This window comes from Rhinatrema bivittatum, chromosome 2 (assembly GCF_901001135.1).
Source record: "Rhinatrema bivittatum chromosome 2, aRhiBiv1.1, whole genome shotgun sequence".
NCBI classification, from domain to species: Eukaryota; Metazoa; Chordata; class Amphibia; order Gymnophiona; family Rhinatrematidae; genus Rhinatrema; species Rhinatrema bivittatum.
This window is the reverse complement of record NC_042616.1, coordinates 352,552,208-352,571,543: the sequence shown is the minus strand read 5'-3', so window position 1 is coordinate 352,571,543 and position 19,336 is coordinate 352,552,208. Positions and strand designations below refer to the sequence as shown.

Sequence of the window (19,336 nt, the reverse complement as noted above, 5' to 3'; positions counted from 1 at the left end):
TAGTGGAATGGGTTCAACGCAGACAATCCCCCACGGTTTCATTGTCAATGGATGCTGAAAAGGCATTTGACTTCGTTCACTGGCCATTTTTATTTAGGGTACTACAAAAATTGGGGTTTGGGGAGCATTTCCAGAAGTGGGTTGCCTAGTTGTATGATTCTCCCAAAGCTCGGGTGAAGGTGAACGGGGGGATATGGCCCTAGCTTCCCTATTCAAAGGGGAACTAGTCAAAGCTGCCCTTTATCACCCATGCTTTTTGCTCTCTTCCTGGAACCCTTTGCAACCAGTGTGCGACACTCAGAGCATTCGGGGTGTTGAAGTCTAGTCCCCTCAGTACAAGCTGTCCCTTTTCGCTGATGATGTTCCATTTACCCTTACTGAGCCTTACAACTCAATGCGGGGGATGGTGGAGGAATTGGATCGCTTTCATAAGGTAGCGGGCTTTAAGGTAAATTATGATAAGTCCAAGATCTTGAATGTTAATTTATCTGGGCTAGAGATGGAACGCATTACTCAGGATTTTCCATTTCGGTGGGCAAAAAAATCAATCAAGCATTTGAGGGTCCAATTAAGTGTGAACCTGTCTGAATTATTTGCCCTCAATTATGCTCCTTTGTGGAAGAACATTGAGAAAGATCTCACTTCCTGGAATCGGGAACACTTTTCTTGGGTAGGAAGAATAGCGGTTATTAAAATGAATGACCTCCCTAGACCTTTGTATTTTTTTTCTACTATACCCATACAACTATCTGCAAACATTCTAAAAATGTGGCAGAAAAAGATTTTTGACTATATCTGGAGGAAAAGGCCTCTTCGAGTGGCCAGAGCTGTCTTATATCTCTCTAGGCATCGGGGTGGCTGAGGAGTTCCTAATCTGATGTGGTATTGTGGTGCAGCTCAACTTAGGACCTTGGTAGATCTCTACAATAAGAAAGAGGTAAAACAGTGGGTGGGCTTGGAGCAAGCCACGATAGGCGGGATGCCGTTGCAGGCCCTGCCTTGGCAGCCTAAGGCGACATGGAGGCCCATGCTTTATATGTCCCTTGCGTTGGGGAATATGCTTAAAGCCTGGACTCAATGGCGGGCCAAACTAGTAGGCTCCTTTCAATATTTTCAATTATCTCACCTATTCCACAATATTAGTTTTTGCACAGTGGGCTGTGGAAGGGATTGTCTGCCTGGGCCACATAAGGAAGGAGGGCTCTATAATCATATCATATCATAATGTAAATAATATAAATATTTTAATCTCTTCCGTTCGTCTCTCTTATTCTAATTTCTCTTCCCAGTTTTAAGACCCTGTTGTAATGTAACTTTTGTTCTCCTTGCACTTGTTTTTCGTTTCTTGTTCTCACCCCTTGTTTTATGTAAACCGGCATGATGTGGTTTCTAATCATGAATGCCGGTATAGAAAAACGCTAAATAAATAAATAAATAAATAAATAATCCCTTTCGCTGACTTTCAGCATAAATTCCCGGGATGTGCTCCACACTTTTTGAATTTTGCCCAGGTTCGCCACTTTTTGACATTACAGGGCCGCCAAGTCCTGCGTACCTCTAAAACTGTTTTTGAAAACTATTGTGAGCATTCTGATCACATCAAAGGAGTGATCTCAAAAATATATATACTCTTCTCAATGTTCTCTCCCCATACGAGTTCTCTCATCTCACTGCATGGTCCCGGGATTTGGGTGCCCTCTTATCTTAGGATGATTGGGACTTAGTGTTCTCTAGGGTGGCGAAAAATTCCATATCTGCCTCTATATTCAGGAACACTGTTCAAAGTTGTTATATAGATGGCATCTGACCCCAGTTAAACTACATGCTATGTTCCCCACCACGTCTAACAAGTGTTGGAGGAACTGTGGACAAGATGGCACAAATATTCAAATCTGGTGGCATTGTCCTAAGGTGGTAGGAGGGCCTAGTTAAATCACGCCAAACCCTCTGTACTCAGATCTTTATCGCCACACGATGTGAATTGGAAAAGGCGTGGAAATGTCTTGACCCTCCTTCTTTATCATCGGTGATTCATAAACTTCACACACACTATCAACTGTTGCACTTAACAGGATTAGGCAGGATAGGTTGACCTTATTTCATGCTATATGGTCTCCTCTGAGTGACTGGCTGCAGACACAGTCCCTTAACGGCTAGTTATTATATGTTTTATGTTCTCTTCCATCCCATAACTGATCTCGTCATTAGAGATGTTCATGGTTTTGTAATTTTATTACTCTTATTTATTTATTTATTTAGCATTTTTATATACCGAGGTAGAGCAGAGTAGCCTTCACTCCGGTTTACAATTATAACAACCTGTTACATAAAACTATTGAAGACATTGAAGAAAAAACAGCATTTAACAATCTGAGAACTGTCATGTCAAACATATGGACAAGGCAAGCTATCCCAAAGGATAGGCATATTGAAAATAAACCAGATAAGGTGTACCAAAGGAAAGGTACATTGAGTAGACAGAGATCAAGTATAATGATAAGATAGTCTTAGATATCTGTAGGAAACAGGATGATTAGACAGAGGGGGGGAATAAATGACAAAATATGGGAAGCTGTGGGATTAAGTTTTGAGATTGTTGAGCAGGCTGTCAGTATGAGATTGGCAGAGTAGCCAGGCTTTTAGTTCTTTCTTAAAAGATTTTGGGTTTTCTTGAGAGGCGAGGAACTGAGGTAAAGAGTTCCATAGTTTTGGGCCGATGATAGAAATGGCTCTGTTTCTGGTGGAAGAGAGTTTAGCAAAAGGGAGTGATGGAATCACTAGCTGTATTTTACTAGTTGATCTTGTTGTGCGTGGAGAATACTGGATATGAATGATGTCATCAAGTGCGGTGTATTCTGCTTTGTATATTGCTTTCTGTAAAGTTGAGAGGATCTTAAATTCGATTCTTTGTTCAATTGTGAGCCATTGTAATTGCTTGAATACGGGTGTGATATGATCAAATTTTCTTTTACCCGTCAGAACTCTGGCAGCAGCATTCTGAAGAAGTTGTAAGGGTCTTAGGGATGATTTAGGTAAGCCAATTAGTAGAGAATTGCAATAGTCCAGACCAGAGAAGATTAGGGTTTGAAGGACGGTTTTGAAATCATGATTATTATGTAAATTATTGATTTACATGTTACCTCCTGTTGACTCTGTCAGCTGTGGGGGTTCCTATTGGAGAAGGGGGGAGGAGGGAGGGAGGGAGGTAGAAGGGGTAATGACAAGACTCAACCTGTTATTGTTTGAAAATGTTTATCATCATCATTATATTACTATTCATATACAATGACCTTACAGTACTGTTCTGCCACATTGTGTACAGCAGGAGTCAATGTTTGTGATAACTTGTTACGGTCATTAAAAGATTACATTTTTAAAAAATTAAAAAAAAGGATATAGCTGCACTGGAGAAAGTGCAGAGAAAGGTGACCAAAATAAGGGGCATGGAATGGCTACCTATGAGGAAAGGCTAAAGAAATAAGGGCTGTTCAATTTAGAGAAAAGACGAATGAGGGGTATATGATAGAAGTCTACAAGATCATGAAAGGACTTGAACAAGTTAATATAAATCGGTTATTTCCTCTATCAGATAGCAGTAGGACCAGGGGGGCACTCTATGGGCCTGATTTTAAATGCCCTGCGCGCGTAAATCCAGCCGGATTTACGCGTGCAGGGCCCTCGCGCACCTATTTTGCATGGGACACGCGTAAGTCCCGGGGCTTCGTAAAAGGGGCGGGGGAGGGGGCGTGACGCCGGCCTGGGGGCGTGGTCAAGGCCTCCGGACCAGCCCCCGGGTTGGGTGATGGTGCGCCAGCAGCCCGCTGGCGCACGCAGATTTACATCTGCTTTCAGCAGGCGTAAATCTGCCAACAAAAGGTAGGGGGGGTTTAGATAGGGCCGGGGGGGTGGGTTAGCTAGGGGAAGGGAGGGGAAGGTGCGGTGGAAAGAAAGTTCCCTCCGAGGCCGCTCCGATTTCGAAGTGGCCTCGGAGGGAACAGGCAGCGCGCGCCAGGCTCGGCGCGCGCAGGTTGCACAAATGTGCACCCCCTTGTGTGCGCCGACCCCGGATTTTATAAGATACGTGCGGCTATGCGCGTATCTTATAAAATCCAGCGTACTTTTGTTCGCGCCTGGTGCGCGAACAAAAGTACACGCTCGCGCAAATTTATAAAATCTGCCTCTATGAAGTTAGCAAGTAGCTCATTTAAAACAAATCGAAGCAAATTATTTTTCACTCAGCGCATAGTTAAACTCTGGAATTCATTGTCAGAGGATGTGGTTTCAGCAGTTAGTGTTACTGGGTTTAAAAAAGGATTGGATAAGTTCTTAGAGGTTAAATCCATAAACTGTTATTATGGTAATTAATAAGCAATAGTAGCTTGTGATCTATCTAATGTTTGGGTACTTGCCAGGAACTTGTGACTAGGATTGGCCACTGTTGGAAACAGGATACTGGGTCAGACCCTTGGTCTGACCCAGTATGGAAATTCTTATGTAAGCACAATTCTTATGTAAGCACATTTCCATACTGGGTCAGACCCTTGGTCTGACCCAGTATGGAAATTCTTATGTAAGCACAGGCTTATCTAGTCTATTTTCCCTATCAACCTTAATATCCAAATTCAATTTGATACCAGTTTTTCCCCTCACTTTCCCAATCACCAAGGATCTTCTGTTCTTGTCTAATGCCTTTTTTCAATTCTGATACTGTTTTTGCACCATCACTTCACACATACAGTAAGACATTTTATTTTATTTCAAAGTAGCTCCATATGACATCTTCCTCAGCTTACCTGTCACTCGTAGTCTCAGTATAAACATTTATTATATATTTTCACAAGTTACATTGGTATCCCACCTATAAATCTCACTTCCATGCCTTGTACATCTTTCTGCTAAGCATACATAACAACATGCCATACTGGGTCATACCAAACGTCTATCAAGCCCAGCATCCTATTTCCAATAGTGGCCAATCCAGGCAATAAGCACCTAGAAAGTACCCAAAAAATAAGTATATCCCATGCTACTGATGCTAGTAATAGCAGTGGCTATTTTCTAAGTCAACTTGATTAATAGCAGATAATGGACTTCTCCTCCAAGAACTTATCCAAAACTTTTTTAAACCCAGCTACACTAAGCACATCCCCTGGCAACAAATTCCAGAGTTTAATTGTGCATTGAGTGAAAAAGAACTTTCTCTCATTAGCTTCATGGAGTTCCCCCTAGACCTTCTATTATCCGAAAGAGTAAATAACTGATTCACATTTACCCGTTCTAGATCTCTCATGATTTTCAACACCTCTATCATATCCCCCCCTCAGCCATCTCTTTTCCAAGCTGAACAGTCCTAACCTCTTTAGTCTTTCCTCACAGGGGAGCTGTTCCATCCCTTTTATCATTCTGGTCACCCTTCTCTGTACCTTCTGCATCGCAACTATATCTTTTTTGAGATGCGGCAACCAGAACTATACACATTATTCAAGGTGTGGTCTCACCATGGAGTGATACAGAAGCATTATGACATTTTTCGTTTTAATCACCATTCCCTTTCTAATAATTCCTAACATTCTGTTTGCTTTTTTGACTGCCGCAGCACACTGAGCCAACGATTTCAATGTGTTATCCACTATGATGCCTAGATCTCTTTCCTGGGTGGTAGCTCCTAATATGGAACCTAATATCATGTAACTATAGTATATGTATCACCTTGCACTTATCCACATTAAATTTCATCTGCCATCTGGATGCCCAGTTCTCCAGTCTCACAAGGTCCCTCTGCAATTTATCACAATCTGCTTGTGATTTAACTACTCATCACCTGCAAATTTGATTAACTCACTCGTCGTATTCCTTTCCAGATCATTTATAAATATACAAGCCGTTAAGCCCGTTAAAACGGGCTACATCCCTCTGTCTCTCACCTCCCCCTCATTCTCTCCTCTCCTCCTCACTCTTCACCACCCCCCTCCCCCACCCACTCCTCTCCACCCTCCCTCTCCTCTCACTCAGTCCCTCCCTCCCTCTCCCTCACTCCCGTCCTCTCCCTCACTCCTCCCACTCAGTCCCCCCTCTCCCTCCCTCCCACTCACCTCAGTACCCCCCCTCTCCCTCCCACTCCCACTCACTCAGTGCCCCCTCTCCCTCCCACTCACTCAGTCCCCCTCTCCCTCCCTCCCACTCAGTCCCTCCCTCCCTCCCACTCACTCAGTCCCCCTCTCCCCTCCCTCCCACTCACTCAGTCCCCCTCTCCCTCCCTCCCACTCAGTCCCTCCCTCCCTCCCACTCAGTCCCTCCCTCCCTCTCACTCAGTCCCCCCTCTCCCTCCCTCCCTCCCACTTACTCAGTCCCCCTCATCCCTCCCTCCCACTCAGTCCCTCCCTTCACCCGCCGCCATTTCCTTCCGACGCCGTACTCGCGACTCCTCGCAGCCCACACCCACCTCCATTTCCTCCCGGCGCCGTAAGCGCGACTTCCCGCAACCCTCACCCGGCTCCATTAACTCCTCCCGCTCCTGCCGGCAGATCTTGGGGGGGGGGCGCGGGAGTGACACCCCCCCCCCCCCCGAGATCTGCCGGCAGATCTGGGGAGGAGAAGTAGCGGCACCACACGCGCGCGGCGCCGCTGCTTCTCCTCCCGCACCTGCGGCCCCACCGCCATTTTTTTTTTCTGACCGACGTCCTTGCCCGCACATGCGCAGTAGAGCTGCGCTCTACTGCGCATGTGCGGGCCGTCGGTCACAGGCCATTTATAAGGTAGATTGAAAAGCATGGGTCCCAATAAAGATCCCTGAACAGTCCACTGCCCAGCCCCCTCCACTGAGAAAATTGTCGATTTAATCCTACTCTCTGTTTCCTGTCTTTTAACCAGTTTGAAATCCACGAAAGGACATCACCACCTATCCCATGACTTTTCATTTTTCCTAGAAGCCTCTCATGAGGAACTTTGTCAAATGCGTTCTGAAAATCCAAATACACTACATCTACCAGTTCACCTTTATCTATGTTTATCAACCCCTTCAAAAAAGTGAAGCAAATTTGTGAGGCAAGATTTACCTTGGGTAAAGCCATGCTGACTTTCTTCCATTAAACCATGTCTTTCTATATGTTCTATGATTTTGACCTTTAGAACACTTTCCACTATTTTTCCTGGCACTGACGTCAGGCTACCTGGTCTATAGTTTCCCGGTTCACCCCTGGAGCCCTTTTTAAATATTGGGGTTACATTAGCCACCTTCTAGTCTTCAGGTACAATGAATGATTTTAATGATAGGTTACAAATTAATTGAAATAGATCTGAAATTTCATTTTTGAGTTCTTTCAGAACCCTGGGGTGTATACCATCCGGTCCAGGTGATTTACTACTCTTCAGTTTGTCAATCAGGCCTACTACATCTTCTAGGTTTACCATGATTTGGTTCAGTCCATCTGAATCATTACCCATGAAAACCTTCTCTGGAACAGGTATCTCCCCAACATCCTCTTCAATAATCACCGAAGCAAAGAAATCGTTTAATCTTTCCTTATCTTCCCTAAGTGCCCCTTTAATCCCTTGATTATCTAATGGTCCAACTAACTCCCTCACTGGCTTTCTGCTTTGGATATATTTTTAAAAGTTTTAACTGTGACTTTTTGCCTCTACAGCCAACTTCTTTTCAAATTCTCTCTTAGCCTGTCTTATCAATGTTTTACATTTAACTTGCCAACACTTATGCTTTATCCTATTTTTTTCTGTTGGATCCTTCTTCCAATTTTTGAATGAAGATCTTTTGGCTAAAATCGCCTCTTCCACCTCACCTTTTAACCATGCCAGTAATCGTTTTGCCTTCCTTCCACCTTTCTTAATATGTGGAATACATTTGGACTGTGCTTCCAGGATGGTATTTTTTAACAATGCATGCCTTTTGCACACTTTTTACCTTTGTAGCTACTCCTTTCAGTTTTTTTCTATTTTCCTCATTTTATCAAAGTTTCCCTTTTGAAAGTTTAGCACGAGAGCCATGGATTTGCTTACTGTCCCCCTTCCAGTCATTAATTCAAATTTGATCATATTATGATCACTATTGCCAAGCGGCCCCACCACCGTTACCTCTCTCACCAAATCCTTTGCTCCACTGAGATTTAGATCTAAAATTGCTCCCTCTCTCATTGGTTCCTGAACCAATTCTTCCATAAAACTGTCATTTATTCCATCCAGGAAATTTCTCTCTCTAGCATGTCCCAATGTTACTTTCAATAATGAAATCTCCCATTATTACTGCACTACCAATTTGGTTAGCTTCCCTAATTTCTCTTAGCATTTCACTGTCCATCTCACCATCTTGGCCAGGTAGACGGTTGTATACTCCTATCACTATAAGTCTTCCCCAACACACAAGGGATTTCTACCCATAAAGATTTGATTGTGCATTTAGTCTCATGAGGGATCTTTATCCTGTTGGACTCTATGCCATCCCAGACAAAGCACCATCTCGCCTCCCACATGCTCCTCTCTGTCATTGTGATATTGTCCCCTGGTATAGCACTGTCCCATTGGTTATTCTCCTTCCACCATGTCTCTGAGATGCCAATTAAGTCTATGTCATAATTCACTGCTATACATTCTAATTCTCCCATCTTACTTCTTGGACTTCTGGCATTAGCATACAAACATTTAAAATCTTCACTAGTATCTACTTTTTGCATCCCTCCTTATTTCTCCAAGCCAGACTCAAACTTGCAAATGTCGGGACTCCAAGCACAGCCTAGGGTCATCCCAGCCACAGTCTTTACACTCCGACTTACTGCTCCTTTAGATGTGGACAGGGGCGGATTGTAGGAAAATACTGGCCATGTGGAATTTTTTCAAAATAGGCCCACAGATTATATGTCTGTCACCCTTGTGAGTTTTCTGCACAGCACATGTTTCAACAACTCCCCAAAGAATGCCAAGCCATGAGAGTTCCATCATGTAACCTGGACCCAAAATATCTCTATTGTAAATTTCACATTTTTTCCGAAATAATTAAGAAGTATAGCATACCCTAGACCAGGGATAAGCAAACTGAACTTCAGTCCCCTTTCCATCCATTCAATTGGTTGGTCCCATACCCGTTTGATTAAATCTTTCAAGTATAGATATATCCTGGATTTGTGGCCTGGTGTTGCCAATCAACCTGCTCTTGAACCAGTTGCCAATGAGGCAATTACACTGCCAACCAGTATCCCAGATACACACAAACACATTATCTATCTTTCAAACATATACACACATTCTGCTGTTGTGCTGCTGCTTATGTGCTCACTTAATGAATGTCTCCCACATCATTATGCAGGAGACATTAACTTTGTTTACTGCCAGCCTTTCCTCAGCCTGCAGCCCCCCTTCCTTTTCTACTCCTTTTCTGTACCCTATCCCTCCAGGAGACTCACTGGTTCCACAAACAAAATTCCTACTAACAATGCAAGGCATTTCCTCCTGACTCACGCCTTCCCTTTCTGTGACCGTGTGCTGCAGAGTCTGCTGATTTTACAGTTAAGATTCTCCAGGCTCTGCTCTGCCTACCTACTTTAGGGAGGGAGGACTAGAAGTAATCCATTCTGCTGGCCTTCTTCTGGGTTAAAAAAAGAAAATTTGGCCATGGCTGAGACTCCACACATCACTGCTGCAGCTAAGACTAGGGACATTCTGTGACCTATAGCAGCACAGTTTGAGATGGAATCCTTCTTTCCCATACGAAGCCAGTGCATAAGTATAAGGTACACTAGGTGAACCTTATAGCCTTGCACCCTCCCCACACACAATTATCAATTATGTTTGGTAGATTCTACATGAAAAAGATATTCAAAGTAGATTCTTCTGAGGTAAAAATATCATGTACAGCAACATGTATATTATATTTACATGAACTTCAGTACTGCCAACCAGAAAACCCTGCAAAAAAAAAAAAAAAGACACCTGGAGCCCATATGGTATTAGGCCTATTGTTACGCATGGTGGGTGTGGGCTTGGCCCTCAGAAAGCCTTGAGTAAACTGAATTGCAATTACAATATAGCAAACCTTCCATATCAAAATAGCACTAACTGCCAGCACTCAAAACAGTAACAACCCTACTACAGCCTCCATTTTGTCAATTCTTCTCTTATCTCTTAATTTTCTCAGTTTATGACTACAGAGCCTATATTAGGTCAATGCTACTGCTGTTTTCCGTTCTGTACATAGAGCACACTGGTACGAGCAACCAAATAAAATAAAAAAAACATAAAACATGCAATAATATTAGCTTTGCCTTTATTTATGAAGATAAATGAAGCAGTTGTAAGTGAATTCTTATGATGCACCACTTCATGGAAAAGTGATAAGGAATACTTACATGCACCATCTCACAGAATTCAGTCACTAGGCTGTTGAGTTCAATCAAATCCTGGAAATTAAATAGCATTCGTATTACTTTAGCTTTACATTTTGCTTCATGAAAATACAAGCTATTGATTTGTTTCAGTCTTGTACCTCTTCTAAGGTTTCCCATGATTCAGCAGCATTTTGATCATGAGGAATTTCTGGGAGTGGTGAAAACTTCTGGAGCCTGCTTTCCTCATCTTCAGTATTTGAAAAGGGAATTAAAAGAAAACAATATTGTTTTAGAGCTGTTATTTAAAATTCATATGCAAACTTTTTAATACAGTATATTCCACTGTATCCAATATTGAGGACTGACTGACCAAAATATGGAAAATTTTAGTCATGAAAAAATTAATATATGATTGATATATCTTTCATTTATCTAGTCAAAGTATGGCTTCCATTCCTCACTTTTGAAAATGCAGGCCTGGTATCTACTTGTTGAAGAACTTTGATCTTTTGTTGAATGGTGTGTTGTATAACAGAGTGGCACTAGAGCCCATGTATAGGTTCAGAGATATACAGTCCTGGTTCAGATAAATTGCGGCTGGTGTGCAAGGTAAGAGCTGAAATGGCCTACCAGTTAGGAGGGAAGGGGAGGCCTGCACTGTGGGAAATTTTGTACATGCTTGGGACAGATGTGGAGGGCAGTGGAGGGAGGAGGTTTGAGAGGTCAAGTATAACCCAAGGGGAGCTGCTACTGGTTTGCCTATGGGAATTTGTATGCTCACCTACCTAACGTGGTTGAAAGCTAGCAGGAGAATTTCAATTGGATAGACTGGATGGACCAATTGGCCTATATCGTCCATCATTTACAATGTTACTACAGGACACTGTTTCTACAGGGATAAAAGCAACAGGAAAGGGCTTGTCTGAACTTAAATCTCAATTCCTGGCTTAAAACAGGGTGATTAAATACAGAGAGGAAGAGTGAGAAACATGGAAGTGTTTTAAGCTAAAGGAACTAACGCTCTAAGAAAGGACAATATAACATTATGATAACAATTAGAAAACTTAAGACCTTGAGACTGACTAATTTTGCAAAGTTGACAGCTATTGCCCAAATTAATATATTCCACTGTTCTTTGTTAGAAATAATAGTGGAATATATAATTTTGGGCAATGGCTGGCAGTGATGCAGTGCAGTGCTGAATGCTCAGGTCTTCTACTTCCCAGGATGGTAACATCTAGTGATCAGATTAAGGGTTATTATTAGAACATAAGAAATAAGATATGCCATACTGGGTCAGACCAAGGGTCCATCAAGCCCAGCATCCTGTTTCCATCAGTGGCCAATCCAAGCCACAAGTACCTGGCAAGTACCCAAACATTAGATAAACCTCAAGCTACTATTGCTTATCAATTACCATAATAGCAGTTTATGGATTTTTCTCTAGGAACTTATCCAAACCTTTTTTAAATCCAATGACACTAACTGCTGTAACCACAGCCTCTGGCAATTAATTCCAGAGCTTAACTTTGCACTGAGTAAACCTTTGATTGGTTTTAAATGAGCTACTTGCTAACTTCATGGAGTGCCCTCTGGTCCTCCTGAGAGAGTAAATAACCGATTTACATTAACTTGTTTAAGTCCTTTCATGATTTTGTAGACTTCTATCATATCCCCCCTCAGTTGTCTCTTCTCCAAACTGAACAGCCCTAAATTCTTTAGCCTTTCCTCATGGGGCAGCCATTCCATACCCCTCATCATTTTGGTCACCCTTCTCTGCACTCTCTCCAGTGCAGCTATATCCTTTTTGAGATGCGGTGACCAGAATTGCACACAGTATTCAAGTTGCGGTCTCATCATGGAGTGATACAGAGACATTATGACATCCCTCTTTTTATTTGTCATTCCCTTCCTAATAATTCCGAACATTCTATTAATTTTTTGATTACCACAGCACACTAAGCCAACAATTTCAATGTCTAGATCTCTTTCCTGGGTGATAACTTCTAAGATAGAACCCAACATTGTGTAACGACAGCAAGGGTTATTTTTCCCTATATGCATCACTTTGCACTTGTCCACATTAAATTTCATCTGCCATTTGGAAGCCCAATCTTCCTGGCTCACAAGGTCCTCCTGCAATTCATCACAATCTACTTGAGATTTAGCTACTCTGAATAATTTTATGTCATCCGCAAATTTGATCACCTCACTCGTCAAACTCCTTTCCAGATCATTTATAAATACATTAAAAAGCACCGGTCCAAGTACAGATCCCTAAGGCACTCCACTGTTTACATTTTTCCACTGTGAAAACTGACCATTTAATCCTACTCTCTGTTTCCTGTCATTTAACCATCTTGCAATCCACAAAAGGACATCACCTCCTATCCCATGACTTTTTGATTTTCTTAAAAGCCTCTCATGCAGGACTTTGTCAAACGCTTTCTGAAAATCCAAATATACATCTACTCGTTTACCTTTGTCCATGTTTATTCACCCCTTCAAATAAATTTAGGAGATTTGTGAGGTAAGACTTCCCTTGGGTAAATCCATGTTGGCTATGGCCCACAAACCATGTCTATCTAAATGTTTTGTGATTTTATTCTTTAACAGTTTCCATGATTTTTCACGGCACTGAAGTCAGGCTCACCGGTCTATAGTTTCCCGGATCCCCCCTGGATTCCTTTTTAAATAAAGGGGGTACATTGCCCATCTTCTAAACTTCAGGTACACTGGATGATTTTAATGATAGATTAAACATTAATTGAAATAGGTCTAAAATTTCATTTTTTAGTTCTTTCAGAATCCTGGGGTGTATACTATCTGGTCCAGGTGATTTACTACTCTTCAGTTTGTCAATCAGGCCTACCACATCTTCCAGGTTCATCATGATTTGGTTCAGTTATTCTGAATCATCACCCGTGAAATCCTTCTCCAGAACGGGTATCTCTCCAACCTCCGCTTCAGTAAACACCGAAGCAAAGAAATCATTTAATATTTCCGGGATGGCCTTATCTTCTCTAAGTGCCCCTTTAACTCCTTGATCATCCAACGGTCCAACAAACTCCCTCACAGGATTTCTGCTTTGGATATATTTTTAAAAGTTTTTATTGTGAGTTTTTGCCTCTATGGCCATTATTTATTTTTATTCCACTTTTTGACACTTCAAAGTGGATTACATTCAGAAACTGTAGGTATTTCCCTATCCCCAGAGGGCTTACAATCTAATAGGGTCATTCATCAAGCCGCAATAGAGCCTTGTGGCACGATAAATGGGGGTCTAACGTGCAATAGATGCACAATGTTTATCGCATCGTGCGTTAGCATATAAATAGGATGAACCAGGAAAATTATGCAAATGACGGACTCCTATCCATTTCACATTAAAATAAAGCATAATAACGCAGGATTTGACACGGAAAATTACAACACTTTTTTTGGATTCAACTGAAGCATTTTGGCCCAATCCTAGCCACTGCGTCAAGTCAGACAAATGTCTGTCTCTAGAGGACATACTGCAGAACAGCCGGGGACATGCACAATCATACCACAAGGTTGATGTCTTTCTGCAATGACATGGGTGGCAGCTGCGATGTACAGCTCCAGTGTTAGAGAAGTGTTAGAAATGGGTAACGATAGCTTGGTTGTGAGTGACATGGACATACTGTGTAGGAATATCATGCAGTTTTTCATTCAGGAAGATCTGTCACAGCACAAGCAAGTGCTATAGCAATCATATAGTGTCAGTAAAAGGCAGCATGGACTATGGGTTTAGAAATAGCCTTTTAAGGCTCATGTCCAGCTATAGTTTAGCTTCCAGTGTGTAATAGCATGCTGTGGGTTGGCACAATATAACAAAGTCATGGCGGTGTGAGTGATGCAGCCATTCTTTTTGCTGCAGGAGATTTGCGATATGGTTGTAGGACCTGGCTTCTCACACTTGTCGCTATTCCCAACATGCCAGTGAAGCCGAAGTATAACGAGGCCTTATGTTCCACCCGTTGTGTCATAAAATGCACCTTCAGAGTTCTCAAAAGTAGATTTCTGTTTGGACAAAATGGGGGAAGCTTTAATGTATGCCTCACCCAGAGTCACTGACATAGTGCTGCTCTGCTGCGTATTCCATAATCTGGCTCTATGGTATGGTATTCCAGATGTACACAAGGATTCCCTGTGTATCCCTGAGGAAGCTAGAGACACCATATAGACTGGCAGCCAGCTTCGGCAAAGCATCATACAACGCTATTTTGCCTGTTAGTCCTCATCTACTCCTTCCCCTTCCATGGTGCGAGCTGGTCTCATCTCTATCTTTTACTCACAGGTCCTCTGTCCGAGTCAGTATGTAACAGAAACCACTTAGGCCTAGTTAGGCAATATCATGATAATGGAGCAATAGGTGCAATATACAGTAGTAGACAAACTAAATACAATATAAACCTAACACCAAAGAGATGTGGCTTGCCTAATGTATTCATGGTGATTGTCAGTCCATGTCTCGCCATAGCGTCATGTAGGACTGCCAACACAATGTACATAGCTTGCCTCAGCTTTTGCCTTCTTGCTTACTTCAGCTATGCCTTTGACCCTGTCCTAGTGCTCACATGTTTGCAAGATAGTCACAAAGGTACGATGGAACTCCAATAGGGCCTAGGACATGGAACTAAGTGCTCTATAAGTCACAGAAATCACAAGTAGCTCAGTTGCTTAAAGGCACAGCCTGAAGCTACAAGTTGACAGTTATAATCATCAATCACAGACTCAACAAGTTATAGCCAGATTCCCTAGATGACATCCATGTGCATCTGAAAATATCCACATGTACTTCGGATACATAGCATCACATAAGAACATGCCATACCGGGTCAGACCAAGGGTCCATCAAGCCCAGCATCCTGTTTCCAACAGTGGCCAATCCAGACCATAAGAACTTGGCAAGTACCCAAAAACTAAGTCTATTCCATGCTACTGGACAGATAAGGTATATGTCTGCCTCCTCTCTATAACTTTGGAACTTACAGTTTACTATATGCATTTTACATGATTTTTTTTTTATTTGTCAATTTTAAACATAATTCACAAAGAATAACTTTGTTTGAAACATTTCCATGAGATACAAAAGAAAAAAAAATAGCAAGAAAGTCAAATTACATGCATCACATGAGTCTAATTACATCATAAATATAATCCTTCTCATACTTTGTATCCCAACAGATTTATATAAGAAACTTGGGGGGGTGTATTTACTATGATTGAGAAGATATTTAAATCAGTATAAAGAAAAAGAAAAATGGCGAAACTACTACACAGACATTTTTATCCAATAATGGAGGGCGGTTGGCTTTTACTAACAAGGAATTCTCTCAAATGGTCCGGGTTAAAGAAAACATATACATTATTGGAAATTTTTACTACACATCTGCACGGATAGCAAAGATGGAAACTCGCACCCAGTGCCAACACTTCCGCTCTCATTGATAAGAAAACCTTTCGCCGCAATTGGGTCGGCCGAGATAAATCAGGAAATATATGGATCAGTTGACCTAGGTACAATTCTTTCATATTCTTAAAATAAGCTCTCATTATAAAGCTAAAGTCCTGTTCCGAATATAATGATATAAACAATACAGCTCTCTCTGTTACCTCTACTTCTGAATTTTCTAAGTACTGGATAGCAGTAGGTAGTGTGTTTATTTTTTAAAAGTCTGCCTGACTATTAAAGTTTCCTCCAGACTTTTAAAGAGCTAAGTGTTTTATTTAATAATAACTGAGTGCAATGTATTGAAAAACAAAAAAAAAAAAACCACAAAAAAAAACCCCCCCCACAAAAAAGTAGCCAGAAGCTAGAAATAAGCTAGGAGCAGTATATACCAAAGTAAAAAAGTTGAATAGTTCAGCTCAGTTACTCACCTTGGAAAGGTGTTGAGGTAGTGTGATTAGGTTTGAATAGGGAACAACATTTGTTAATCAAGGGAGCTGTGAGTCACTCAGGCTGACTAACTAAGTGTGAAGATTGTGTGTTTTGTGAATAGGTACTATTGTGTGTTTGTGAATAGGTGCTATTCTTTGTTAATCAGCATAGCAGTGAGTCACTCAGGAAATCTAACTGAAAGGTCACGCAGGAAATCTAACTGAAAGGTCACGCAGGAAATCTAACTGAAAGGTACATCTCCTAAGGGATTGTTTTGCACTAATTTACTTTAGAAGCACATTATAAATTAGAAGGAAAGAGCTCAGTAACCCACATTCCAGTGGAAACACTGAGAGGAGAGGATCACCTTGCTGGTGGCTGAAAGGAATCAGTAAGTTTTTGCTTGGGACATTGACATTGACTTTTTTAAAAGTATTGGGGCAAAGTTAACTATTTGGGAATATTATTTAGTGTGTTTGTGTGTTTGTGCCTTTAATAGTCAGGCAGTGAATAAACAAGTTAGACTGTTTGCATTTTTAAATAGTCAGTCAATAAGGTAGCAGTAGGTAGGCAGTGAATACACAAGTTAAGACTGTTTGTATTTTTAGTCAGTCAATAAGGTAGCAGTAGGTAGTATGTTTATTTTTTAAAAGTCTGCCTGACTATTAAAGTGTCCTCCAGACTTTTAAAGAGCTAAGTGTTTTATTTAATAATAAATGAGTGCATTGTATTAAAAAACAAAAAAAAAAAAAACCACAAAAAAAAAAAAAACCCCACAAAAAAGTAGCCAGAAGCTAGAAATAAGCTAGGAGCAGTATATACCAAAGTAAAAAAGTTGAATAGTTCAGCTCAGTTACTCACCTTGGAAAGGTGTTGAAGTAGTGTGATTAGGTTTGAATAGGGAACAACATTTGTTAATCAAGGGAGCTGTGAGTCACTCAGGCTGACTAACTAAAGTTAGACTGTTTGTAATTCCCAACCCTCCCACCCCTCGCCCTCCCACCCCAAGCTCATCCCTTAATTTATAGGCAGGTGCCACTTGCACAAAACAAAAAAAAAACCCATCAACAAAAACTTTGAGAATTCGATCAGACCCCAGTAGGCCACTACCAGACATATAGTGAATTCACTAATACATTTAAAGGAACTTAGACACATTCCTACTCCCATAGCAACCTAAAACTTAACTAGGAACTGATCAAAATTGAGTTGAAGGCAGCAGTCCAGCAGCAAGAGGGGGGCTTCCCAGTCTTTTGCATCAAGTGTCACATGTATGATTTTTTACCCACCGGTGAGAAGTTGTACATGTGCATGCGATGCAAAGAGCTCCTGGCTCTCAGAGAACGAGTCCGATCTCTGGAGGCTAGAGTGGCAGACCTGGAGGAGCTGAGGGAGACAGAGAGGTATATAGATGAGACCTTCAGGGACATAGTAGTCCAGTCCCAACTTCAGACTGGCAGCCCTGGTGCTGCCTTGGAGGAAGAAGGTCTCATAATGGGAGAGCACCAACCAGGTGTAGCAGGAAAGGATCCTGTAGCAAGGACCTGCTCTCTAGGTGATGCATTGTCCTTTCGCACTGAGGATATCTCCCCAAGGCCTACTGCCCAGGAGGGAAGGGTTAGGTCGGCCGTCATAGTTGGTGATTCGATTATTAGGAATGTAGATAGCTTTGTGGCGGGTGGGTGTGAGGATCGCCTGGTAACATGCCTACCTGGTGCGAAGGTGGCGGACCTCACGCGCCACCTAGATAGGATTTTAGACAGTGCTGGGGAGGAGCCGGCTGTCGTGGTACACGTGGGCACCAACGACATAGGAAAATGTGGGAGGGAGGTTCTGGAAGCCAAATTTAGGCTCTTAGGTAGAAAGATTAAATCCAGAACCTCCAGGGTAGCATTCGCTGAAATGCTCCCTGTTCCACGCGCAGGTCACCAGAGGCAGGCAGAGCTCCGGAGTCGCAATGCGTGGATGAGACGATGGTGCAAGGAAGAGGGATTCAGTTTTGTTAGGAACTGGGGAACCTTTTGGGGAAGGGGGAGTCTCTTCCGAAGGGATGGGCTCCACCTTAACCAGGGTGGAACCAGACTGCTGGCGCTAACCTTTAAAAAGGAGATAGAGCAGCTTTTAAACTAGAACAAAGGGGAAAGCCGACAGTCGCTCAGCAGCGCATGGTTCGGAGAGATGTATCTTTAAAGGATACTAATGATGCATTAGAATTAGGGCATCCCGACAGTGAGGTTCCAATAATTAGAAAAGTAGTCCAAGTGCCTGTAACTAAAAACTCACCTGAGCTAAACAATTCTAACTTATCCCTATCAATTAAAAAGCAGAATAAAAATACAAACAAAAAACAAACTTTGAAATGTTTGTATGCTAATGCCAGAAGTCTAAGAAGTAAGATGGGAAAATTAGAATGTATAGCAGTAAATGATGACAGACTTAATTGGCATCTCAGAGACATGGTAGAAAGAGGATAACCAATGGGACAGTGCTATACCGGGGTACAAATTATATCGCAATGACAGAGAGGAGCAGTCGGGAGGAGGTGTGGCGCTTTATGTCCGGGATGGCATAGAGTCCAACAGGATAAACATCCTGCATGAGACTAAATACAAAATTGAATCTTTATGGGTAGAAATCCCTTGTGTATCAGGGAAGACTACAGTGATAGGGGTATACTACCGTCCACCTGGTCAAGATGGTGAGATGGACAGTGAAATGCTAAGAGAAATTAGGGAAGCTAACCAAATTGGTAGTGCAGTAATAATGGGAGACTTCAATTACCCCAATAAAGACTGGGTAAATGTATCATCAGGTCACGCTAGAGAGATAACGTTCCTGGATGGAATAAATGATAGCTTTATGGAGCAATTGGTTCAGGAACCGACGAGAGAGGGAGCAATTTTAGATCTAATTCTCAGTGGAGCACAGGACTTCGTGAGAGAGGTAACGGTGGTGGGGCCGCTTGGCAATAGTGATCATAATATGATCAAATTTGATTTAATGACTGGAAAAGGAACAGTGTGCAAATCCAAGGCTCTCGTGCTAAACTTTCAAAAGGGAAACTTTGATAAAATGAGAAAACATGTTAGAAAAA

General features: G+C 42.0%; 1 protein-coding gene across 3 annotated transcripts in view; it reads right to left on the bottom strand.

Annotated features, from left to right (window-relative positions):
- STX17 (syntaxin 17) overlaps nt 1-19,336 on the bottom strand; it is a 237,667-nt gene that overhangs the window by 63,860 nt on the left and 154,471 nt on the right. For all 3 annotated transcript variants that reach the window (XM_029589914.1, XM_029589912.1, XM_029589911.1), the window contains exons 5-6: nt 10,490-10,578; nt 10,353-10,403 (exon numbers count right to left, since the gene is read on the bottom strand). In XM_029589914.1, the coding sequence (XP_029445774.1) occupies nt 10,353-10,403; nt 10,490-10,578 (140 nt within the window). The remainder of the gene's footprint in view (nt 1-10,352; nt 10,404-10,489; nt 10,579-19,336) is intronic.